This window comes from Eleginops maclovinus, chromosome 15 (genome assembly GCF_036324505.1).
Source record: "Eleginops maclovinus isolate JMC-PN-2008 ecotype Puerto Natales chromosome 15, JC_Emac_rtc_rv5, whole genome shotgun sequence".
Lineage (NCBI taxonomy): Eukaryota > Metazoa > Chordata > Actinopteri > Perciformes > Eleginopidae > Eleginops > Eleginops maclovinus.
In genome coordinates this window covers 6,369,071-6,396,907 of record NC_086363.1, presented here as the reverse complement: position 1 = coordinate 6,396,907, position 27,837 = coordinate 6,369,071, and the positions used below count along the sequence as shown (strand labels likewise).

Here is a 27,837-nt window from a genome sequence, read left to right as displayed (position 1 = left end):
AGTGTTTGGTTCCCATGTGAAATCAAAAGTCAGTGTCGACTTTTTCAAATGTACGTCTGTAAGTAAAATGACGTACAATTAGTTTTTACTGCCTAGACATAAACAAGTTGATGATTTTTACGTTTTGTCCTGTTTGTTGGAATTTACAACATTAATCACAGGTTTCAAATGAGTCCGTATTCCGGGAGAAAAATATGTTTTTCTCTCAAAACATAACTGGGAAACGCTTTGAGGTGTATATATATTTTTTGCCATATCTTACTTTCATAAGCCTTGACCCAAAGAGTGCAAGTTTAGGGAACTAGAGCAAAACAAACAATCTCATAGACATTTTGCACTGGAAAAAAACTGTCTGTTGCAATTTAAGCTTCTTTATTTCAGTCTCTATTGAAACAGTTTTATGTCAAATAGATTCACAACTAAATGAATCCAATGTCAAACAACACACATACATTTTGTTGTTTGCACGGAGGAGGATCAGGAGCCGCAGACAATACAGACAGAGGGTTCATATAACACCTTAATAAGATCCATTACTTGATTTAATTGCATTTGGTCGCTAAGCCAGGTGCCAGCCTTAGACTCGTGCATCACATGACATGACATATGATAGCTTTACAATGTGGCAATGATCCCAGGCACACGGCTCAGCCAGGACCTTGATAGGCACTCATGTCTCCAGTAGAAAGCTATTGTCAAAGCACCGCACACACTCTTTGTGAGTGTTCATGTGTTGCAGAACACACACATTTGTACATGCATGGGTGTGTGTTTGAATCATCAGCGAGTTTAATATCAGCGCCCTTTAATGTAACTTATAATATATATAAAACCATTATCTCACTCATTACAAAGCTAAAACATAAATCAACTAATGTAAACATGACACAAACATGGTAATCTCATCTAACTTAAAACAAATTTCCCAAAATATGAATTCCACATTGATACCACATTTTCTAGATAGATTTTTGTTTATGAACACATCACATAATTAATACTAAAAGGATCCCTTAAATGTTACCTAATGTTGTATAATACAAATGTATGGTGAGCAAACCAAGAACCTTTTATTTTGTATTGCTGTTGTTTGACTAAGAAATTAGACTCTAGTGCTAAAAGATTCGAAGTCCCAAACATTGGTGAAAGATTTGTTAAAAGTAGTAAAAAACAACAACAAAATAAGGACAAAAAGGATCTACAGTACTCTGCAATATGCACAGTACAGGATGCACCTTTTGGTTCTATTTTTTAATTAATCTTTCTGTGTAACCCAACCCTGATGTTTATCATTGTCCCTATGTGTGTTCTTCTCATTTAATCCAGAGATTTTCCATATTGTTTTCCTTTTGCTGTGTAAACTGAGCTGTGTTTGTGTTTTGCGTTTCACTGCTTTTTGCCAACACATGTCAGTTTAGGACAGCATCTGTTCCCTGGGAGCAGCTGAACGAGCTGAACTGAGGCCAGAGCGTGTTCGAATATATCAGAAGAATCAGGTGACAGAGGCAGGTGACTGTGCTGCAGAGGCTGCAAATAAAGAGAAAATACACCTCTTTGAGTGAGACACTGACTGGGCGGAGAAATATATACTGAGTGAAGGGTGGGAAGTCTAAAACAGGAATGAAATTAAATGTGTGTGAGGGTAAAAGAAGTCAGCAAGACAAGCAACAGCTATTTTTAAAGAGCATCCAACTGAATAAAACATTAACCGCTGCTGCCAAATTACCAGAATCACAAGGCAGGCGCAAAATAATCATGTCCAATTTTAACTGGCTTGTTACCTATGTTTTGTTTTCAAGTGAAATCAAGCTGGACTATTTTCTCATGGAATGTTTAATTTGCTGGACTTCAGAGACCCCCTCCAGTGTGGCAGGACTAACAACCATGAAATATTGTTTACCCTCAACAGTATCAGCTGTTTCTCCACATCAGAGACTAAACACTTGTTTCTGGTGCAGATGGATCAAAGGCAGTTAATAGTGTGTGAATTTTAGCAATCGTCTGCTGATTCACACTTGGCCCTGTTCCTAGCCTAGATGTAAGTGTGTCACTGCTCTTTTTATATTCCACCAAAAATTATCTTCGTCATCCTCAGCCCCATCATCGGCTGTGACATCTGTGACTAATTATGCAAACTGTAGTCTGGGCAAGTGCTTCCCAACCGCTGTTCGCTGATGTGCCCTCTTGGCCCTGTCACATCAACTCCTTCATCAACACTTCAGTTAATTTAACTGCAATTTGTTTTTGTTGCATTGTTTTTTTGAATGATATTTACCACTGTCTATTATTGAAAGTCGCACTCTTGATCGCTCATTCGTCAACCCTTTGGCCACTGTTTTAAACATGTGGTTAGCCCAAAATAAGTATGTGTTACGTCATTTAAAGCTTGATTATTTTTTTCCCAGATAGCTATAATTATTAGCCTAATCATCATCTAACTAGACGGGTGTTTGAGTTTGTTTTCTCATGGTAGCTACAACAAAGGTTTACCTGTTTAGGGTGAAAGATAATACCATACAATTCAATAAGGAAACTGGCAATCACATCTAATCCAGTTTACTATGCTCTATTGTGAATAACTCACCCGAGCCAAGGAGTTGGAGTTAACAGAAAGCAGCAGAGATGACGTCCTTGTCAGAAAACACAGCAAGATGTTAGCTTAGCAATACCAAGATGTTAGCTTAGCAATATCCGACGTTAGCTTAGCAGTTAGCCGCATTAGCTTAGCAGTTAATGGACATTTGCTTAGCAGTTAGCTCAAACACACTCGCTCAAAAATAACTGTTTATACAATACGTTTTACAAACTACTTCTCGCTCGTCCATTTCGCCAGTTTACAACTTTGTTGGCCTCCAAATGCAGCGATTAGTTGACCGATAGTGCGGTATTTCAATCATAATATTTATATGATTAGCATCTCCACAATATTTCTACGTACCCCATGTGGTACAAGTATTCCTGTTTGGGAATCACTTGTCATAGCTCATCACGAAGATAGAGGTCAGAAAATGGAGCATGTTGGCTGAGCAATTACGTCATTATTCTGAATATCTTTTCCTTTTCCCCCTTAATTAGTTATCATTCTTGGCAATAACAGCAAAGTATGTTTAGTGCTCTTGGCAGCTGGTTGCCACAGGGCTTCAGCATCTATTCCCAAAACTATTTCAAATTCCAGTATCATATTACACACCATGTTCTCACTTTCTCTTTACTCTTTCTCTCTTCCTGCCCACACAGACACACTTTTAAAGCAGATAGCCCAAATGGAGCACTTGAAACGGATACCTCTGTTATTTGAGTTGACCTCCTTAAAGCCTGGAAAGAAACCCTACATTAGCAATGACTACAAGCAGTGACTACAAATTAAAGACTTCCTACCATCTGAATGACCTTTTAAGGCTTTACATGCAACTCCCTTAATGGATCTTTTTTTAAATTTACTACAGGGGAGATCATGAGATATGTATTCAAAATCTGTTTCCCTTCATCTTTATTTCTTACCCTTTCATCCCACTTTATTCCATGTCCTCTCCTACCCTGTTCTATGGCCCTCTCCATTGTGTACAGTATGTGTATCTGAACCCCATTTTAGCCCAGCTGTGTTGTGAGTTTTAAAACAAGTCCATATCAACTGTATATCAGGTACATAAATCACGTGATTTATTTAATTAGCTAACCCTCCCTGAGATCTCACACTTTGCCTGGAATGCCTTGCTTACTGACCTCATGGAAAACTGCGGCCTGCCAAGGTTTCCTCTCATATCCCCTAAAAAGGAACCTTAGGACTACTTTTGGAAGTAGACCCTGATAGGGATCTTTTCTTTCACACTGAAAGCAAAACATAAAACTAGGACGGTCGAACACACCCAGACACAGATTTCAGGTTTTGATGGAAGCACTGTGAATATTGTATTGCGTGAGATGATGAAAGGAATTCACAACAACACAGGTACAGTCAGGGAGAAACTCAGGTTTGTGCAGCCCTTATGGTTGGGGCCTCAGCTGTGTGCTGGACGAGAGCACACGCTCCCAGGCCCGATTTGGAGCCCACACATGGTAACCAAGTTAAAGTGAACCCAGACAGACATTTTGCCAATGTGCTGTCTCCTCTGGCGTTACATCATGATTGCTTGTGATGAATACATTTCCGTATATCGCTTTCTCTCTCTCTGTCTTCTGCTCACTGCCGGGGCTTATAATGAAAGTTTGATTGGAGAGATTATTCTTGCTGCAACAACAGAGTAAAGTCAAAACAGCAGACATCATTACAACTAAATAATGCAAAGTGCATCCTTGCAAATATTCTGATCCAGGTTGAAAAGCCAATAAACATTAAGTGCCAAAAAAGTCTCTTGACATTTAAAGGATATACTGATGATTAAGTATTTTAGTTTTGGGACAGGCCCAACTTTAAAGCAACTGGGTTTGGCGTCCTACTCAAGGACATATTCAGGATGAAACAGAGATTCAAGCCCCAGTGCTGCACTTAGCAGCAGAACTGCTATACCTGCTGAATTTGGCAAGGGCTTCAAAACCATCATTACATAAATGCTTTATTGTACCATCTACAAATATGTGTTGACATTACAACTTGCCCTCTTTAAACCACATGCTATATGTTACCATCTATCCAACAACTCCTCCAACCTGCAGATAAAATATGTTCCGTTTCCTGTTATTTATAACTTACTGTATTATTCACACAGTTGCAAAACACAACAGGTAGAAGAGCAACTATATATAAGGCATATATGTGTTTTTCCTTCAGAGAGGTTGCCTGGGTTTGGTTTTAGCTCAAAAACATCTTAGTTTGGATGCCTGGATAGCTAGCGTTGGCGACCCATATACCGAGGCTTAGTCGTTTCCGAGGTGACCCAAGATCAAATCCCAACCAAGATAAAATCTGATGGGCAGTCATGTTCTTAATGTCATCCACTCTCTCTCCACTCTCTCTTGTGTCTGTTCTATCAATTAAAGGCAAAAAGCCAAACAAATCCCATTTTTTCTTTTTATAGAAACCAACATGATTGATGGTGAGAAACATTTTGGGGCCTTTGCTAGAATGACTGATGCTGTCATATGATGACAGTGTTCATCCATCAGATTCTCTCTAACTCATTTTGACGCTTTGAAATCATCTACATTTGGTTAGAACTGGTCTTCGCCATGAAAAACAACAGCATTGGTCATGCGTTCAAACACGTAATACAATGTCTTGTATGTCAAAAAGGACCAGGATGGCTTGTAAATGAATGAATGTAATGACAGATGTCTGTCGCCAGCAAGGGCATAGGCTGCAGGATATTGATTAGTGCTGCAAAAAAAAAGGTATAACGTCCTCATTTTTCAATTCTGTTATCTAAGCTTTCAATTAACCCAAATGAAAACGTTTGTTGGTCTTTAGTCAAGGTGGATGGGTTAAGCAAAGACAGGATTTTCACCCAGGAGACCGCTGCAAATTTACATTTTCAAACGTCAGGTGTTAGTCAAGTGATTCGTTCCTCACTGAAGCTACAACCTCAGTCTTTTCCTTACCTTAAACCAAGTAACAGAGGAGGAAAAAATACATGGACCTTAAGTAAAAGCAGAAATACTTTGGTCTGAAAACACATAATTTTACTTAAGCAGAAGTATAAAAGCACGTCACCTGAATGTACATTAAAGTAACTTTGATATGTCAACTGTAGCTGGTAACTACTGGTTAAATAAAGGTAGTGGAGTAAAAAGTAGAATAAATGTTTCCAAAATATAGTGGAGTAGAAGAAAAAAATAGAAAAAATGGGAAATACTCAAATAAAGTACAAGTATGACACAATAGTTCTTAAGTCAGAACTTGATTAAATATACTGAGTTACTTTCAACCAGGTGGTTAAACTACCTGAGAAGACAGACTTTTTTTGAAATGATAATACTCGAGTAGAAATAGACACGCCAAACTGATGCTAGAGGGGTATATGAAGCCCCACAGTTTGAATTGTAGGGGCACTGACATAGTGTCTAGCTTCATTAACTGATGGCACTAACATTGCTATCCAGCTTTGCACTGAAATGATTGAAACAGCAGAAAATGCTTTCCCTCTAATCCATTAGTCATTAGAAATGAATGAGGTAACCATGCTTCTTTTTTTTCTAGATTCATGATTGCACTCATTGACTTTAAATATTGATATTTTTTCTTCTTCCAATGAAATGTATTCCTAGAATTCTTGGCTTTCACAAACAGGGACATTACACAGCAGCTGTCAGCAAAGCCCTGTGGGTCAGAAGCCGGACGAAGTAATGGAGGGAGTGTGGGAGGAGCAGGGCTTGTGTTTGAGGGACTGAATAAACACTTACGGGGTCGTCTGGAGTGTGAGGTGTCTTTGACGTAGTACGGGTGTGGGTTGAAGTTACAAATGGGACATCATTTATGGGATATGGCGGCTCAATGTCGACTTCTGATGTATCATCTTTGGGTGGTATCTGCGGAAATGCTGGAAGTGGACAAGAGCTACACTTTATCTTTTGCCAGAGGCAGCTGGAGATGAAAGAAGAAGGCATGCTGGGAAGCAGAGTGGGCTGCTGCTCAAATACAGCATGTACCAAATAGATGACGTGGTTGGTGTTTATCTGCATGGTTGTACAGAACATTCCTAAATCTGTGTGGTATTTTCTGGATGGCGTCAGTGCCGATAAGAGTGATGTCACACGAAGTCGGCTGCTCAGGCCACCTGTATGGTGAAGAGTTAGGCCGGCCATATACGGATAAATATTGGGATTCTGTGTTACACCTTTAAGCAGATGTCAGCTTTGCAGAAAGAGTTTGTTTACAGAACACTGCAGAGATACGTGTAGCCTACTGACAGTCAGCAGTTAGTAGAGCTGTAAAACATCAGAGCTACTCCAGTTACGCTGCTCCTAAAGGAGTTTCTTTGTGGGTCTTTGTCATATTTTTATCGGGTTTTTTTCTACAGGGTCCCTTTGATGCTTTTTGGGGGTTTGACCTTTCCTGTAGTGTGTTTTTTTGCATGTAAATGGTCTCTCACACACACTCCCCCCTGATTTGCTCCCTTAAACCTGTTTAAACTGTGTCATCACCGTATATAACTGCTATAATCCAAATGAGAGAAGCTTTTAATTGTAATCAAAATGTCTGAGTCACCTTCAGTTAGCACCCTGCACTCACAGCAATAAGCTTCACACGCAGCAGCAGATGCTTAGCAATAATCAACAACAAAGCACAAAGCAACGATTTAATCACCATTCTGATATTATTTGTTCTCTGTATTTGTCTGGTCTACTAGAATCCAACATAAAGTCAAGCCACGTTTTTTATAGCATCATTTTTACACCGCTTCATGTGCTATATAACTTGTAAACAATTTAAGGGTGCAGGTTCTCCTTCCCCGGTGTTGGATAGTGTTTCTGCATAGAGTCTAACAATTGGATACATTTTGATCAGCTCTACTCCAAAGCTTTATTGTATGATGTCCACCACGTAAAACAAATTCAAACATAAAACAATTGCAATGGCGTCACCATTCAATCAAATGGAAATGGATAATGCATATTAGTTACCATTTTTTAACATGAGTTTGTTATGGGTTAAAAGCAGAAGAATAAAAGTCAAATTTAGACAAGAACAATTGTTAAAAGGTAATCTACAGTATACATGAGAAAGATGCGCATACAGTGAATTGAACTATTTATTTAGAGGCGTTTATAAACGACTAAACCTCATTGGGAATTCTTCCGAAAGTAATTAACCACATGAGAAGCTTCCTTTCATTACACATTTACGCAAAGACAACAGGATCCAGCCGTCTACTGTTTTCACCTTTGCCTCTCGGTCTGGAGTGAAACCCTGCCCCACACACACACAGACACATACAGACACAAAGACACACACACACACACACACACACACACACACACACACACACACACACACACACACACACACACACACACACACACACACACACACACACTGATGAGTGTATTATACAGTGTTGCCCTGGGTGCAGAGATGTCTGAGGACATTATCAGTCACTGCATTTCTGTCCACTTCCTGAAGTCTCCTCTCCAGAGATGTTGTCTTTTGTTTGATATACATTATGTATGTGTGTAAATCATGGCATGTTTAAATAACACGCTTTGTTAATCCCGTCCCACTGGTGTAAACATTAATTTCATTTAAATATATGAAATAACACCATTGTAGTCTTTTGTGCTTTTTACTGATTTACACATGGATTACATCCGCTTTTTTACAAATTCCTGATGAATTATCCCGTGATAAATGCGCCGCCTCTGTGAGCATCCCGCCCCATTAGCTGAGGTGGGGAGCTTGATGAATAGGTTGTGCTCCTCATCTGGTTGGCGAGAACAAATTGTGCCTGGTAATCAATGACAATTTAATTGACTGACAGAGAAGCAGAGTCCTAACAGGCACATTATGCCATTCTTTGATGTATTTTCAAAGCCTGTTTATATCCCTGCCTAATTAATCAGTCAAATGAAGGCTTTGGATGCAGTGGGTGGTGTTGTGTTTTAGAGAAAGATACCACCAGGACAGAACTGTACATGCTGAGCTGTCATCTTTGGAGAGAAATGTGCAATCAGAGGACCAAAAGGTGAAACAGCAGCCAAAATCAATTATGTTATTTGCATTGGTACAGATGAGCAGAATTGAAAGATACCATTGAATTAGAAAATATGAGTTAGGTTTAATAAAGCACTGAATAAAGATGTGGGAGCATCTGCCCAAATTAATCAGAGGATTCGAAATTCTGAAATTAATCAGAGAGGGATAGTCATTTTTCCCGACTTCACAATGAATCTCAAATTTATATAAGCAGTATTTCCTAATGGCAAGGATATATCAAATAATGTGAAATGATTTGTTTTGAAGAATTTAAATGAGCTTGTTGCCAGAAGCCTTAACGTAAATGATTGGCTGTAAATTGCGTCTCAGTAATGAGAGGCAGCACCGAGGAGGGAATGAGCTTTAGACTATGCTGCACCTGTGCTCTGTTGACATTTATAAGCCCAAGCCTCCCCTGCTTGTTAGTTTTGTGTAACAAGTCGTTTAAAAGCTCTTAGCGCATTTCCACATTATGCAATTTTCATATTTTCTTTCACATAATAATTACAGAAATTAGGTTATGAGTTAATCAGCCCCGGGTTGCAGCAAAAGTCTTTGATTTTCCTTTTATATGTTGCAACAATCATTACACAAACTGAGAAACTGAGCTAATTTTATAGGGGATCACTGTTTCCCTCAGAAAAACCTGATGGCCTGTCATTTTCCACATGTCTCCTTTTAGTTTTCCCAGTCTATGCATGAAATATGGGCAAATAGCTGCAGCCAAACATGTTCAGTATTAAAGCTTCTGCCGGTGCAGAAGTCTGGGGTTCTTCAGGTGTCAATCAAACCTCTTTAGACCATTGTTTTTTTCACCTTTCAGAGTGGGGAGGCTGCAATTTGTCCCCTTCCTGTGCAGTGACTGTAATTCATGTAAACAGAGGCAGTGGCCCTGGTGGCTTTTCCTGCGTGCGAGGACAAGCCGTGGAGACGTCCTGTCTTATGATAACTTTGTCACTTTTGTGGGGGAGCAGGGAAAGAATGAGGAGGGGAGGATCAGCTTGTCATGTGGGTCTCTCCTCTCTCTCTCACCACAGTGGGTCTGCTGGCCTTGTCGCCTCCAGCTCCTGAGTCTGCTTTTGACGAGCACCACTGTCACTCCGGTCCTCCCTGTGTCCCGATAATCTGCTGACAGATTCTGACAGGCCTGCAGCTCAGAGTGTGCTCACCTGAACACACTGCCCTGCTCTTTCTGTGATCAACGGCCAATAAGTGGATTTACTTACTATACTATACTGTACTTCCTCGATTGAGATTAGAGTTCCTTTTTTAATAGGAAATAACACACTTTTTATTTCAACATCTAAAAGTTCATAGGCAATAAAACTCACTCATGCTCAGTTTGATACACTCAGGGTTTTCGACCCTACAACCTCATTCAGTCTGGTATGACCAGTAGCTTATGTTAGCTTGAGTTTTCCATTTTTTCCATCAGTTTTCATTATGTAACTCTACTGTATAACCCTCCTCTGCTTGTGCTACCACTTTGATTTTTTTTTTTCGTCGTTATGAATTAAGATTGTTCACTAAAAGCTTGATAGAGCATTACAGAAGTAATAAGATACTGTAAAACATGTAATCATTAAAACAGATAAAAGTATTGAATAAACAGTTTAAATGAACCCTAATGTTAGGTCTGACGATTAACAGTTAAAATAGCTCAAAGCAAATACTTCAAGCTATTTAAAGTTATGGATAAAATGTGGGTTTTGGTCATCTTTAAGGCTGTTTCCCAGAAAATCCGTCTTTTAGGTAAAATTTGCAGGGGTAAGATAAGACTTAAATAGGCAATGCAGCTCTGAAGAAAAATGTCTCCCTGCTCAGTGGGCTGTTCTTTCTTTTCGTCTTTGGTTCTGCAGGCTTTTCCCTCCACAAGGATATATGTCAGTTGTTATGGCTCTCATTTTCCCTTGCTGAACTGGGAAAGCTTTAAACATATTTAGCACCAGACAGACAGATGGCTCAACCACATGGATCCGTGTGACAATAAAACCAGAGCCCAAAGAATTAAATCAACCCTCAGAGTAATTAAATTCAAGCTTTTGGTCAATCCTGTCCATTTGCTGATCCCATTGTTATCAAGGACATCATCTCTCGGCTCCTGTGTGCAACAGGTCCACATGTGGGGAATATATCTCTCAGTCTGTAATGATGTTGCATGGAAGGCTGCTATATCCTGCGCTACAATAGGAGAGAGAGGATGACATAATGTGACAAAAGGTTGGCGCTTAACCTAAAATGTGCCAGAAGGAGGCTCAAATCCATCCTGAAATTCATGAGCGCTGCAGTGTGAGTGCCTACAGAATAAGTCAGAGTCAGTGTGAGTCATGCTGATATGAAATTGGCTGCTTGTGAGCACTCGCTGGTATTCTCCACACGGCCATTTCAGTCACTGACAATACAATTTAGAAATGAATATACTTTATTTCGATCATTTGAATAGAAGCACTTCAAAAACGGTGACATATACAGAAGACTATTTAGAATGGGTTTATACTTTCTTAAAAGGATAGTTAGGTTCAAAAATTATAGTCAAGTGTTTGTACAGATTAACACAGGCAGGAGTTTTACACTGGTTGATGAATCTTTGGGATCAGGTCAAACATAAAAAATAGTTATTTGTTGAAGGACAGTTATAGTCCTGCAACTCGCAGCCTTTGAAAAGTCCATGAAAAAAATAATACAAATAAATATGAATTAATAAAAATGAAGGAGAAGAAGGTTGGAGTGGGAGTGGGTGGAGTAAAAAGAAGCAATAATGTGAAAAAGTAAACCAATAACAACAATACCAGTATTTGCGTATTCACATTCCTCATTTCCATACATCTTTTTAATCTATCTGTGTGGTTAATGGTTCATCAGTTCTTTTCAGTTTCATGGGAAATAAACGACTAAAAAGCTTCTTGTTCAAACTCTGACATGACTTTAAGCTGCTTCATTAATTCTGAGTATTGTGGGAAAGTTATGTTCTTTTTGGGAGTGCTGTGTCACTGTTCAGAAGACTCAATGAAGCACAGACAAACTACACTGCCGACATATTGTATTCTGCTGCAGGGCTCTTGTAATCCCAAGATTCAAAAGGACTGCAGGACAAAGCACTAATATGTGCACGTATTCTGCTCTGTCAAGTTTATTTGATCTGGAAAAATGTAGAGGACTAAATATGTGAGAATGTATTCATTAGCTGAGGTCACTCCGCAGAGACCTATCATCAATGAATAATTCAGGTTGTCTCTCACATACACGGCATCAATAGTTGGACAGTCCCACCGCACGACTGTGCATTCTCATCTTCAATTGCATTCTGCTGCTGTGAGATGAAGAGTCTTTGAATATATAAGAAGTGCTGTTCAAAGAATACAAATCATTTATATGTGTCTACTCTATCTTTCCCAGCCTGCAGCCTTCTTTTCTCAGACCCCTGTCCTCTGCTCCGTAGATTTAATTAGTTCTGCCCTAGTAACCCTGCTCCTTTCTCCTTCTTCCCCTCAGGATATGGACATGCAGCCCCCAGCACAGATGGAGGGAAGGTGTTCTGCATGCTATACGCCCTCCTGGGCATCCCTCTCACCTTGGTCATGTTCCAGAGCGTAGGTGAGCGAATCAACACCTTCGTCAGGTTCCTGCTGCACCGCCTAAAGAAGTGCATCGGCATGAGGCGCACCGAGGTGTCCATGTTCAACATGGTGAGCATCGGTTTCATATCGTGCACATGCACGCTGTGTGTGGGGGCACTGGCCTTCTCGCATTTTGAAGGATGGAGCTTTTTTCACGCTTATTACTACTGCTTCATCACGCTCACCACCATAGGCTTCGGGGACTATGTGGCACTGCAGAACAAGCACGCTTTGCAGACCAATCCGGAGTACGTAGCCTTCAGCTTCATCTACATCCTGACGGGCCTGGCTGTGATCGGAGCCTTCCTGAACTTAGCAGTGCTGCGCTTTATGACCATGAACGCAGAGGACGAGAAGAGGGATGCTGAGCAGAGGGCTCTCCTCGCTCATAATGGTCAGGCAGGCGGACACATCCACTGTTCTGCAGACCAGGCCTCCAACTCCTCCACGCCGTCTGGCTGTGGAGGAAGCGGGGTTGGAGGTAGTGGTGGAGGGGCAGCGGGCCGGGGTTTACGTAACGTTTACGCTGAAGTGCTCCACTTCCAATCCATGTGTTCCTGCCTTTGGTACAAAAGCAGAGAGAAGCTGCAATACTCCATTCCCATGATCATACCGCGTGACCTCTCCACCTCAGACACCTACATGGAGCAGGGCGAGGCTTTCTCCAACCCCCTGCACTCAAACGGCTGCGTGTGCAGCCTGCAATGCCACTCGGGCATCAGCTCAGTTTCCACTGGTCTGCACAGCATCAACACGTACAGAAGACTCAATAAACGCAGAAGCTCCATCTAACCCCACTGGACTTTATGTTTTTCCGAGGTTAAATCCCACAGGAGGAAACTGCTAACATTAGCTGAGGACAACCGAGGAATACTCCAGTCCTCCAGAGACGCAGAACTCTTAATGTTTGCTTCTGTCTGGCACTGAAGAGCGTCCAGACCCCATGTTTTGACTACCATCAGCTAAGCACAAACCATCGAGCACGAACATCATTGTGGATCTCACTGAGAAATAATGCTAATGGTTGTATAGGAAGCATTATCAACACAAAAACTCTGACACTGTTTGAAGACAGGTAGAACAACGTGTGCAGCTCTCTTCACTTGTGAATTCTTATATTAAAATAGTATTGAATTCATTATTTTCTTTATTGAGAAGACAGAATTTCCTGTTCTTATATGAAAAGGGACAAAGTACACTGTGAGACACCTTTTTATGAGTGATTGTATATATAATGCCCCGCTATGAAGAACTATTTTCAATCCACTTTTTCCAAAAAAGGAATCTTTGGTTGTAAGTATTATACTCACTGCAGTGAAAAGAGAATATGTATATATTTGGACACTTCACTTGTAGGTATTATGGAGGAAAAGCTTATTTTTTCAGTGAAAGATTTCCAAAATGTGCTCAGTGTCTTCTCCTGTGTGTCTGTTACTGAATTTCAGATTCAAACCAAACGTTTCCGTCTGCTTCATGTTTTTTTCCTTTCATAATGACAGCATTTAAACGACGATAGAGAATGATTGAGCAGGTTTACTTTTCAATGTTTTGTTAATAGACGGGACACTTGCAGCTCTATCAGACGTGTCTCTGACTACTAAAGGCCTCCCTGCCGACTCTTTCAGACCTCACCACTATGAATCTGTCGTTCATAGTTTCTTCCTGTACATCAAACTTGTTTATCTACCTGTTGCTCATCACATGTTTTCATATAGCACAACTATATTCTAATAGTTTGACCGTGTAAGCTCACATTGTGCATAGCATAGAGTGATATCTTATTCACTGCAGCCCCTTAGAAGACTTTAGGGCATTCTGTGCACTATTATATTTTTTTATTTAATCCAATCACTTTATGTTTTGTTATGAAAATTACACGCTCTAATTACTTATTTCATTTGCTATCAGTCTGAGAGGTTTGACTCGACACTATGCGTTGTTAAAGATTGAGAATAATAGCAGTACACCTCACTTATAAATGGCCTCTGAGTTTGCACCTCATGCACTTTGGTGGGTCTTGGCTCCACTCGATTCAGTCTGAGGTCTTTGTGCAGTGTTCAATTGTGTTCTTATTTTAGTTTTGTCTTACATGATTATTGTTTTTTTACTTTAAGATATGTAAATGTTTTAGTCATATCACCTTCATTTCAGTCACATTTTCATCTTTACTTTTTATCTACTGGAACATTCTTATCACCACTGTTTAGCCTCTCTAATGAACTGAAAGAGGGACTGGAGCTGTGTGTGGCTATACATTTACACTATGTTTTTTTTCTTCAATCATAATAAAACATGATATAATTTAAAACAAAAGCTTATTTCCTTTCAGTCTCACCTGGTCTGCTAATTCTGCTCTTATTATTGGTAACATATACATATATTTAATTTTACCTGTTAGTATTTTACATCAAGAAATGTAAAAACGAGTTCATCCAAAGAGAAAGAAGAGATTTGTAGCAGTGCATCCGACCCTAATGCACGGCTTCAGTGGTTTAGCAATAGCATACACTATCACAGGCGTTCAATGCAGGCTGCAGGGGAAATTAGCAACTGTAGCCGTTTGGACCATTAGGGAATGAATATTGGACAAATGGAGATAATTTCTACAACAATTAGAGAGCTAATGTTCATTCCACTGAAAACTGGAGCCCGATTCGCAAACCAAATAAAGAAAATGCTTAATTAAATGTCCAGATGCCATAGTGCTGAACTGCTTTATTAAATCAAATAAATTATTTTATCACGTGCATCAATTGCATCATCATTTATTTATGCTTCTGCTTATTTTCAACAGTTTTGTAAAACACAGGAAATTGTTTTTTTTGTATTCACATGATGGTGCATTATAAAGGAAGCTTGTCTGGGGGGAAATCCGTCTTGTTGAGTAAAGTAAAACACTACCTACCATGTGGCCTGGGCTGTTCAGACACAGTTGCAGCAAATCCCTGCTGACTGTGTCACCACCGCTTTCATCATGGCTGAGTTTTTTCACGGTTACGTAACCAAACTGAGGACAAAGTGACTTTAGGTTTACTCATCCCTCTTATGATATTTTTCATATATCTGTCACTTGTACGTTTTTATAGCTGTAAACCATGAACTACTCAGCTCCACTTCCAAAGAGAAATGTACAAGTGAGATTTCAAAGTACGTCCCTACTTTTCATCCATCATCCTGCGAGGCCTGTCATATAGACAGCGCTCCTCTGCTTTTCCTCATCCTTACACCACCTGTCGCTCGGATTTATAAGACAACCACACACACACAATACGAGGGATAAACACGTAATATAATCTTATCATCCAATGAGGCTCTATTAGGCATTTTGTGTCGTTTTTACTAAATTGCTTTTGTTTGGTCAAACAAGAAGGTATAACTAACACCAGTGATTTTTATGAGATTAGGACCATCCTGGCCATAGTTATAGGGGCGGGGGGCTGCCAAATCTGGAAGCCATATGTTCTGCTCTAGAGCTTTCACATACAGTACATTCATTAATCAATGGGCATTGTACTTAATTACTCCAGTTTAAGAGTGCTTGATTAGTTTGGTTCATGTCTTGCAATCGAAAAGCTCTGGGATTGTGTCACACAGCAACAGAAACTTAATATTGATGCTTGAGTTTCTCAGGGAAGCTTTTTTGGTCATAATCTTTCTTTACGCATTCTCCATGTTCTCCGCATCACTGTTTTTGTCAAATAACCAGGTTTATAATTTGGAGTATAGTTTAACTTTAAACAATAATATATGTGTGTCTGTCTATCTGTTTGGTTTGTACAAAGACAGTCACTTTATGATTGAAATTCTTATTAATGTTGGACAGTAAAAGAACCCATTAAGAAACATTTACTCACAAAATGGTATAAAGAGTGCAATCTTTGTGTAATTTAACGTGAGTTACTCTTCCTCACATTTTCTTGACACACTACAAAGAACATTCTGTCCTCTGAATCTACAGCCCTGATAATAAGCCTGTTTTTGGTCCGTTTGTTTCCTCTCTGATGCATTCGGTCCTTTGGTCTTGAGCTATTTATTCAAGTGTTGCAATGCCATCCAAATGTTGTTATAGTTCAAAACCGCTGATGAGCACTCCTTCAGAGCTGTGTAATCCGAGTACAGAAAGGACATGGATATTTGAGTTTGAGGACACAAATGACATCTGACAGGCCACAGTTCTTCATGCTTGAACGGCCAAGCATTACAAAATGAGCAGAGGGAAAAATTCAACCTGAAGTGATGCTTAGGTTCTGCTGCACTTTAACTTGTAAAAACCCCTAGAGAAGGTTAATGACAAATCTTTAGACGTGTATGCCTGTCATGTAACATATTGTAATTGTTGTTCCTCACTTCAGATAAAGATTCTCAGAGGTGACAGTTGAGTGGAAAGATAATATGTAAGGCCACATGTAGACTAAATGTTTTCCAACGTAATTACACGGCAACAGTATGTGGAGCACTCAGCCGCAGTATGGCTGCTAATCACACTTAAAAAGTTCATCACCAAGAAACCATCTGGAAAAGGTCATCTTCACCTTGTTAAATGTGGAACACTCAGAAATCAGCATGCTGTCAAATCAAGGCATTGATTTTAAGAGAAGAAGTCATACAACTGTAAAAAGAGGGGATGGACAGAAACATACACTCCCTGTTTACAGGCTAGTTCTCAATACATGTGAGGTTTCTGTGCCTTAAAATGTGGAAAACCATTTCCCTCAAGCTTTTCCTCTCACTCTTTTGTCTACTGAGATTGGCAGCTTGTAGAATATGCCGTCATTATTCCAAGGAATAATCTCTTGATGAGTCCTTTTCAGAGGTAGCAGAGCATATTCACAGGAATAAATTAAATTGGAGGAAAAAACGAGGGTTTTTCAGTGAGTGATGGGTTTCTTATTATTCCATCCACCTATGAATGTCCAGTATTCAGTTTCTTGAGCTAACACGTTTTTCCACAGAAAGCTGTAACTCCTGCCAGGAATGACATGAATGGCTTTCTCTGCTCTCTGCTGTTAATATTTAGAGAGGAAATGACTTTTTATGTGCTGCAAACCTCTCTCTCCTGAAGAAAGCAAGATGGTGAGTGTTACTAACTGTCCAAATCATGCTTTCTCACAGTGCTTTCTTGAGATTGACAGCAAACAAAAAACACTTAAAGTAAATATCACACACTAATTGCTGCCAAATCCACAAGGTGTCCCCTGTCAATGAGAAGCATCAATCCCAATCTGTAGAAGGGGAATTTCTCTCTCCCCGTGTCCTTCTGTGTTTTTATCCTTTCACTTCAGAGGTAAAGTGTTTCACTTAAAAATGATTTAATCTTTAATTTTAACATGAACATTATAACATTTATCAGATGTTGATTGAGTCAGTTACAAAGTTGAAAAGTGGTGCACTATGAAAGCGTCAACGTATTGAAGTATCGTTGTTGACATGTTTCAACCACAGGCCCCGCTCCAAGCAAGGTCGTTTTATTTACATTTCATCTTTATATTTGTTTATTTAGCTCCAAGATATATCCTGTGACCTTCGAAACAGCAGCTTAAAGAAGATACCATAGGTCGCATGATACCTAAACATCTCCATGCCAACCGAGAGATTCCATTGTGAAGAAAGGCGACGGACGTGTGATTGAAAGGGCAAACAGAAATCAAGCTTTGTTGTTAAGTTGTGTAAAAAAGATTTTCATGTCTGTCTGGTTTTTTTCATATTAAAGGGGACCTATTCTGCTTTTGCTTTTTCCAAACTTCTATTTGCTATCGCTCCAACACATTGTATGTGATAGGCTAAGGGGCGGGATATCTCTATGCAGTTTACCAATCACAACAGAGGCTGCCAGCTAACCAATCAGAGCAGGCTGGACTCTGGTTTCAGACAGAGGGTGAAAATAATGGCTGCAGAACAGGCAGTATGAGAAGAGCTTTTTGAACATTAAATCATGTAAACATGTCCCGGTAGAGGCACCAAATACTATTATGAACCTCAACATGAGCATAATGTTCAATAAATAACAAGGCTAGATGTCTCTCCCAGTTTATGCTATGATAAGCTAATCAGCTGCTTTTTTCAATTTCATTATAAATATGTTAAAGTGGTATTGATTTTCTTATTAAGCTCTGGGAATAGACAAGTTTTCCTCAACGTTTAACGGATTCTTTTACTAAAGATGAGTTTAAAGAAGGATTAGCTTTAGTATTTCTGTTTGTCAGGGGAATGATTCGGATTCTTCACATGTGCTGTTCAAATTAATCAGAAATAAAGGTGATGCAGTGGTGATAGATCTAAGTTAATGGCAGACTATAAAACCTTTTCTGCAGAAGTCAGAACACATTGACCCTGTTCCATCCTCCTTTTTCACCTGAATCAACTGGCCACCCAGGTCTGAATCGGCTTGCTTCAGCTGTAATGTGATTATTTTAACTGATGTTGAGAAAAAATGGCATCCAGCAACAGGGTGCTTGGGAGTTTCTCATCTGTGATGGTCTGACATTAGTGGTGTTACATAACTGTGACCTCCGGCTCCCCCCTCTGTGATCATTCTGCTCACTCGGCTTCAGACATGAACCCAGCTTTGTGGCCAAACAAGCTGTTGGCACTTGGTGATGCCATCAGCTGAGACAAGATCAGGCGGGAACACTAGCACAATCTGACCATGTTACTGGTCTCACTGCAATCACTCATGTGCTGCAAAAATACTGTAACACTCGGACAACTATGATGTGTCCACCATTAAAAAGCTATGGAAAAGCACTTCATATGAGGTAATGTTTAGTAGAGCAAAGGATGGATTTACGTCACCAGTTCTGACATTTGAGTAACAAAGTAATTAATCATGTGAATGCAGGCAGGTGGACCCAAGCAAAAGCAATAACATTGTTAAAGTAACTGGAAAAAAAATGGCAAGCTTATGACACAAAGAGCAAATGTTGTCATTTCATGAATGAGGCACAGCTGGAGTAGGCAGGCACTCGCTTAAGTGGGGACACACAAGGATTGGCTCATAATGGAGACTAATACAGGACAGGTGAGCAAAGGCTGGACATGTGTATGGAAATACAACTGTCTGGAGCAACTGAAGCAGTGAAAAAAGCACCAGAACATAACCCCAGAGTTAATAAAACAAGCAATAAGCATGCTGAAGGTCAAGGTTTAAGACAGTTGTTCGTCCCTGCTCTAATGCATCTCATATACTGAATATACAGAATGTCTCCTATAGGAGACCAACCACAATAAACAGTAAGTACCTTCCCATAGAGTTTCCTTAAAGACACAAATATTTGTGACAAGCACTGGTCTTAAAGGGAGAGTTTCAAGTGGATGTCCAATCAGTGTTGGTTGTCAATGTAGTCAATAATTGAAGCAATGAGTTCTTCAGTGCTGGCTGTATTGACAAAGAAAACTCAATTAGCATCCAGAGACTTCATTTGAAGTGACAGCAACTACTTTCTGAAAAAAAATGTAACCTGATTACTTTCCATTACTTTTAGATTACCTCAATATCAAATGCAATGCAGACAAATACTAGAGATGTTTTAGAGACGTAAGACAACAGGACAATGTAAGATTAGAAAAGAAGAAACCAAGATATTAAGTATTCAAAATGTGTCCTCCGAAATTATATTTATAGGACAACCTGCATTTCACTAAGCATATTCAGGAAGTAGCCCATACTGAGCTAACAGAATATTTACAGTTAGGCTCTTGCACATTTTTATAAGAACTACTTGGTTCACTTGATGAATTAAAAAAAGAACAATTCAACCAAAGAAAAGTGAAACCATAAAGCAGATTCAGGCAGTAGGTGTATAGATTCACCTCCAGAAGAACAGTAAAGTTTACAAAGAATAAATACATCTGATCCTTTTACAACAAACACAATATGCTCTTTTTAGTTTTTAGTAACAATGTGACCCAATATTCAGCAACTGCACATAATTTAAATGTCTTTAAAAACAAAAAGATGTGTACACACCAGGGAACAGCCAATTAAACAGTTGAATAAGCGTGTGCTGCTGCCCTTTTTTCTCCTCGTTCAAAATATTTTATTTATAGCGTTATATAAACTGTGTCTGTAAATGTGCTGCCAAGTAAATCATCCTTTGTCTCAACAGACCGAGCCTGGTGGATACATAATCTGTGGAAAAATAAACAGACAGGTCTTCATGTGAAGCCTTTGCTCGTTAGAGTATCTGGTGTTGGATCATTAGTGTGTTGTGAGGTGTAATACATGACTAATGGCCAGGTCTGTCAGGTTGATTTGATAGAGCTGCACTCAGAGGGACGATCAAAAGAAAGCCATCAGACATCAAAAACATGCACGTCCTGCACTAACACGATCTCAGAGTAAAGCAGACTTCAGAAGCCTTACAGTAATTCAATATCTCCATTATTGAGGAAGAATTCAAGTGGTTCATCATCTTTTACATCATCAAATGTCTTTCTTTTCCATCTCTCAAACATATTGAATGTTCTTACTTAAGAGCCTTTTTCCTCCTCAAACATGACAGTGTTTCGTTAAAGCTTCAGGAAGGCTCTTTCATATTTCCACCCTGAATTTTTCTTTTTCTTTTAGAAATCTTTGCTACGTGTCTCACTATTACGGTATGTACCTATAGCTTATGTCCTGTATGTAGACTGCATACTTGGACCGCTTAAATATTGAACACATTTATCATTCTTCAAATTGTGTATATGCCATTTTTATTATTTATTTTATTCTATACTTTCACTTGATTTTGAAGTTGTTATTCTCATTTTTCTTTGTATAAATTCTTACCTGTGCTTTCCTGTGTTTCTGTCTTATTACTGTTGCTGCAACCCATTTACATATACAATTTAGAAGTAAAGTCTAGATTCAGGTAAGGAAACAGACTAAATGTTCTTCATGAAGATGTATTAACACTTCATATCACAACATGCATATTGTCAAAGAAAAAGCTCATATTCAAGGCCTAGTAGAACAGCAGATAAAAGCCACTGAGTGTTGGTGCAGGTCTTAAAGCTTCACAGTATATTTCTTGGATGCTTATAGTCCAGTATTCTACTCCTTATACTCCTAGCCGAAGGTGTGTGTGAATGATTGAAATAGGTATCACATCACAGCCTTCATGGCACAATTTCAATCGTGCCCTTTTATCTAGAAAGCGCTGAGAGCCTTGGAAATGTTTCTGACTTCAGCATGGATTACCATCAAATCTGCAGCGCTGCTCCCGTGTCACTTGTGATTAGGTGTCCTCCAAGTAGATCTGCAGGAAAATTTGCCAGTTCCCTCCGTACCCCCGCACACCCCGGCAATGTCGCGAAGCTCCTCGACGGTTAGATAATCAGCCCAGATATGACCTGGAGTGATTGTTTTGAAATCCATATGAAACCGGCAACAGGACATTGCGTACAGTGAAATGTAGAGCAATTAAGGATGAAATTAACACCACTGATAATCCTCTTTTGATTGCATTCAAAATCATCAGTATCTATGCAGCGATATTTCTCAGAGAACAAGAAAAGAAAACACTTTAATAAACATAAATTATTAAAGACATAATCAGACAGTCAGGGTCTCAAGTTGGTTTTTAAATATTAATTTACAAGTGTCAGTCACGGGACAATATGACTGGGAATAAAAATGCAACGACTTGGCACAAAAGTACAAAACTCTTTACCCATTTTATAAGAAGCGAAGTACAACAAAAAGATCTATCTTCAAGAGGATAAAACTAAACAAAGGCAAAAAATACAAGACTACATTCACGTGGCTCTAGGTAAAAAATTAAGTTCTTGACTTGGAAAACGCTGGCTCTCTTGACAAGGCAAGATGAATTAGCACTGGACAAAGGGAGACAAGGATATATGGGAGAGTTAATGGGACACTGGTGGCAACAATCAAGGGGGGAACTGGCGGGAAGACACACAAAGGCAGGAAGTACAAAATAACAAAGGAAGTGAAAGGATGATGTGGCAAGGTCATAAGTGTCTGTAACTTTACACGTGAACAACGAGACATGACTTAGCATAAGTCAATCTAAACATGGACTATAACCTAAACATGAAACATATAACATAAACCTTATAACTTACAAATGAAACATGACATGAGTATGAGGCAAAATTAACAAACTGGGCATGCTTGCCTTTAAATGTCAAGAGATATGTAAGAAATACGAAGAGACTCAAGAAGAGATACAAAACAGATGCCAAGAAAAGCAAATAGACTGGCACCACAACAACTAAGAAATGAAGAGACACAAATCACTTAGACAGAAACTCAAAACGCCGCTAAGAAACGTAAGACAACTACAAAGAGATTAAAAACAGGTACAAAGAGACACAAAATGATGCAACACAAAACACTGGTAAGAACTACAGTCAGTGTCTTGCTCTTATAGGAGAGGTGGTGGGCTTTTTGAATGTCTGTGCCCAGAAGGCTATTGTGACTTTGATTCAAGCAAACTTCCTCACATACAGTATTAAAACACTTTAGGGGTCATTATTTAAATTTCAAAATAAAGAACGGACTTAGATTCCCCAGGTGTGTTTTCTTTTCTGTCTCAAGAATACTTTACTTTTTATACCTGCTCTTCTGAAATCTCTCAAAGGGACATCCTGCTTAATAATTCCTCTAACGCCTGGTGTGTTTGAAGGCCTCTTCAGACCATGCAGGGACTTCAGAGAGCCCAGGTTCCTGCTACCAGCACACTGAGTACCGCTAGAGAGCGATTGTGTAACGAATGACAGCCCCTCAGCGTCTGATGCATAATCAGAACAAATGTGCTGGTGTGTTGCTGATACAGGAATAATGCTCAGAGAGGAGACGAGTGGACAGGAGGGACAGCGGGTCGCGGGTCAGGCGTGTCCGCGTCATATTTTATAACACACAGCATATTATATGTGTGTTTTGATAATCCTGCGAAGCAAACAGTAAGTTGGTGTGTGAGAAAAAAGGCCTTCTGTTTGTGTCAATAAAACATGCAGGATTTTAATCAGTTTTCTTGCTACAGATTGATTAAAATGTCATTTTCTTTTCTTTTTTTACCCAACACTGCTTTCAGGTTTGTTATGAAATAAAGAAACTATCCGTCATTGCTTGTCCATAAATCTGCCACTGAAATAGAACCTGTTTTAGGAGGTAGGCAGATTCACACTAACACTAAGACAATCCGTCCCTGTGTGACTGTGGCCAAATATGGACACACTTACTCGAGTTGCTGCAAACCCTGCTACGTCATGGAACAATGGTGATTAACACCCTAATTATTTGAAGTTCAAACCTCTTTAAAAATGAGAGTTTTTCTATAAATGGTTTGATTCCTGCATTCCCAAATCTCACCTTTCACTTACAGTATACGTAAGATGATCCAAAAGAGTGCACTTTAAACAAAAGCTCTGCCTGGAAGTCTTGCTTTGTGTCTGAGTTCATGGTAGCTGTTGTTTATTTTATTGACGTATTAAAAACTCATGCAATGTATTTCAATGTAGTAAATCAAAATATAAACAGTGCCGGGAATGGTGAGCCACTTTTTCCAACAGGAAAGGTCACACTGCAGTCACAGGAGGAATGTAAATACACAATTTCAGATTTTCTTTTACAAATTCTAACAGTGTAGGATAATAACGTGAAACGCTAACTAAATATTGAATATTTAATTACGATTCAAAAATAAAAACACAATTGTATTTTCTTTTTTTTCAAAACATCCTCGCTAACATCTAAAATACTCTGGAGATTAAAACATGATTCGACCATTTCTTCAACGATATGATACATATTTTTCTTTCAAATGTGAAAAGCTTACATCCCGACATATTTTATTCATTTAACCCTCTAAAAAATGACTTAATTTGCATGAGTTTGCATTATGTAAACTTTATCCTGGACCTTTGCACCAGCATTAATGTGCATTCAAAAGTTACGCAACAACCAAAGAATAAACATGCCCTGAATTAAAAGTCAACTTTTCCATTTTCTCATTCTGATTCATCCAGTGATGTTTGGGAATCTTCCTTTTTTGTTTTTTGTGCCGTGCAATAAAGCAATTTGGGTGTTTTCTCTTGATTGTATCCCCTTGTATCTTTGGACATATTGCTCGTGCTGGATAATGTTGCACAGCCACTGATCCTCATGCTTAATTAACTTGTTAGCACTTAATCCATTAGCTGCAGTTCTCCAGTGACCTCAGTGCTGGAGGGGTGAGATGAATAATTATATATTATATAAGAACATCAGTGTCATGTAAAAAAATTAATGCACAGTGTAGGCATTAATGTAAACCTTAATGTGCTTTATTACTGCAGTAAAATGGTGGAGACGTTTAACAGCAGCACAAATCAAAACACAAAGCGTTGTTATTGTTTTCTTTAGACATTTTAGCCAAGTGTTGATTGTCTGCAATTGTCGAAATTACCTATAAAGGCTTGTTTTTTTTAATTGCTGCCTCCAGCCACTTAATTTCTACAGCCAGCAGCAGGCATGTGCTATCACTGACTGTTAAAGGCTCCCGCCATGTCCTGCAGTACACATATTATGCACTATAAATCATTAAAATTACCGATGAGGTAAATATCAATCACAGACCTGCATTATAATTAACGTTTTCTTTTTGAGATTCAGCCGTGGTTATTAAACAGCCCTGTGAGGGTTAACGTATGTAAATAAAACGTTTTCTGGTGGGATTTGAACCTACGACCAATTTATAGGCCATCTTTTCTGACTTTTAAGCTGGCAAGGTTAAGGGGAAAATAAAGTCATCCCTAAACGTAAGTCCAGCCTCTGCAGCTGCTGGCAGGTTAAAACTCCTCTGCAGTTCAGCTGAGATATGAGACACTTCATGAGTCAAAGTTGACAAAATGCTTTTACTCTCCATCATAAAAGAAAAAAAACAAAATGTCACATTCAGACCTTTTGCCCAGTTTTGACTGATTTGTTCCCTCTGAGACATTTTGGTCAATTGAGTCTTTCATCGGCTTGAGTGTCGTTAGAAAACAGACTGAGTTTTGAGGGTACCTGCAGAAAAGCTTTTGGCAATAAGACTCAATACTCCGAGTGTTGACAGGAGGAAAACACAAAGAGTTCAGCAGGGATTTGAACTCTGATACCTCAAGTTATGAAGCACCTTCTTTACTAACTGAGCCATCTAAACTCACCAATCTCTGCTGTTTGAATTATTTGAATCACAGACACAAAATAAATTATCTGGTTGAACAAGTTTCAATTTGAATATCTTTCAGTTAAACAATAAAAGCCTAATTAAGTCCAAACGTTTTAAGAACAACAACAAGAGAAGCATTTCTAAAGTATCAAACCCTGTAAATGTATCGGATAACATTACAGGTAACTTCATCTTGAAGTTTTAGGCGTATTATTTATCAAACTAAATAACTGATGCATATAAAGGGGTATTACATCTCCATCTCCATAGTTCAAGGGGTTTCTAAAAACCCTCACAGATATTAATTTTCTTTTTTTCTAAACTGATTGTACCTTCATTCATAAGGATTTATTAATGGATTACCTGAATGGTATAAGAGGCTTTTCATGGAAATAATCCCATAAAATATCAATCAGTCCTCAGCCTCCTAATGGGACACACACTATAGAAGCATTATGGACTCCATGCCATCAGTAAGAAGTTTAGGGATGAGGCAATACAAGAAATAAAGGTGACATTTGAAATGTTTACGAATGTTTCCATATACAACATCCACTCCTAACTCAATGTACCTGACTATATATCATTGTGAACACACGTATATAATACAGGGTGTTTTACATTATTACATGTCTTGAAGCTGACACCTACTATCCACAGCAACTTCCATACACTCAATAGCCTCTATATAAAATAAACTGTAGTTGTTGTGCATGTGACAAATGAAGCCTTTCAATCCTTTTGAAGAAACAAAAGGTTATTACATTATATGGCACAGACTTAAAGTGAAGAACATGGCTGATTGCATGTGGTGTCTGCAGGTGGTCTTTGCCATGCAGAGAGCAGATGTACAGGTTATGTAACAGTCGCAGGGTCATCAGTGATATCTAAAGCATGCACAGGTGAGCATTGCTGAGCGCTGATCATGAATAATTCTGCGGTCAGAAAATTGACTTTTCAACAAGCTGTGTCCCCCTCAGTCCGACAACCCTGCCATGTCACATTTCAGAGCCCTCTGATGAGCTGCGTGTTAAGGAAAGTGCTATCCCGTCACCTTTCCCTCCCGCAGGACCAACCTCACACCACTGGAAGTTGGCTGTCAATCAAATGTTTCCGGGCCGTTCAGCGTGAAATGCTGAAGCTCCTGGGCAGTCATATTTCTTTCATGGCTGCCACAGATGTTATGATTATTTCAAGAACAGATTTGAAGAATTACAGGCTCACGGAAGATGATGTTTGGAAAATAACCTGTAGTACATGCATTTAATGTGCCAATTGCAGGGCAAAAAACTCAACTTCTTCTTGTTCACATTATGATTACATTTTCATTAGTCATTCAAGGTCCCAAGAGGATAACACTTTTGATTTGGATTTTTAAATTGACTTCCATAACAATTTGTATAGACCCTTATGGGCCCCTGAAGATGAGACTTTGGTGGTCCTCTTGCATTCAGCACCAGCAGATTGAAATGTGTGATTTGTACTCAAATCATATGGCAACCAATGATTAGATTTCTACAATCTGCCACAGTTATATAATCCAGCACTTGAACAAGTTTCATTCTATGTATCTTTATAACAAGTATGTCCTTATACACACATGCAGTTAATCTACTCTAGCTTGCCCCAGGTTTTTTTTGCATTCAAAACAGCACTTGAACAGAGTTATGAAAGGTAAATATTAAGTGGTTTTACTCCAGGCTGCAGCGAGATGAGAGATGAGACATTTCATAGACAAAGAGCGAGCGTCTCCTTGATCTCATCAGCTGTCTGGATGAGAGGAGAGTACTGTTGTGAGTGAAACAAGGAGAAGATCTCATAAAAAGTCTTAGAATATGTGTGTGAAATCTTAACTTTTCTTCCATTTGGTGAATGCACTGCAATGGAGGATTAAAGCTATTAACCTACAGCTCACTACTTAACTTAAATCACATTTATATCCCTTATATTGGCCAGTCCTTTTGAGTTTTTTGAAAAGCCTGAAATTGACATCATAGGCGCTGAGGGACGGCATCCTCATGGGAAAGTGAGAGCATGTTCTAATTTTAAGAAATGTGAGGCCACAGATGGGGAAAATTTACTGTGGACCCACTTTCAAATCCTGGCTTGTCTCTCTAGTCTTTACCGCCCCCTGCTGTTTACCCATGATGAACATATATATAATACGTATATATAAATACAGAGATTTCACACAAGTACTCAACACATGACTCAACATTATAGTAGAGAAACAAGAGTATGATATTTAATAAACAAATATAATCTTTAAAAAGCAATAATAGCATATCATTGAACAGGGAGAAACACAGTTCCATAACATAAAAAAAAACGTTTAAAGTATGAATATATTTTTTTAATTAACTTAAAAATCCTGTGATATTGTGGGTATTTTTTTAAATTATTTGAATGTCTAGTTGACCATATTTAATCAATACATTTATGTTTTAGTTTTCCTGTT

General features: G+C 39.0%; 1 protein-coding gene across 1 annotated transcript in view; it reads left to right on the top strand.

The window, feature by feature from the left end:
• Positions 1-14,556, top strand: part of kcnk3a (potassium channel, subfamily K, member 3a) — a 29,009-nt gene extending 14,453 nt beyond the window's left edge. Inside the window, exon 2 of the mRNA XM_063902813.1 lies at positions 12,119-14,556. Coding sequence (XP_063758883.1) covers positions 12,119-13,035 — 917 coding nt within the window. The 3' untranslated portion in view covers positions 13,036-14,556. The remainder of the gene's footprint in view (positions 1-12,118) is intronic.
• Positions 14,557-27,837: the final 13,281 nt, after the last annotated feature.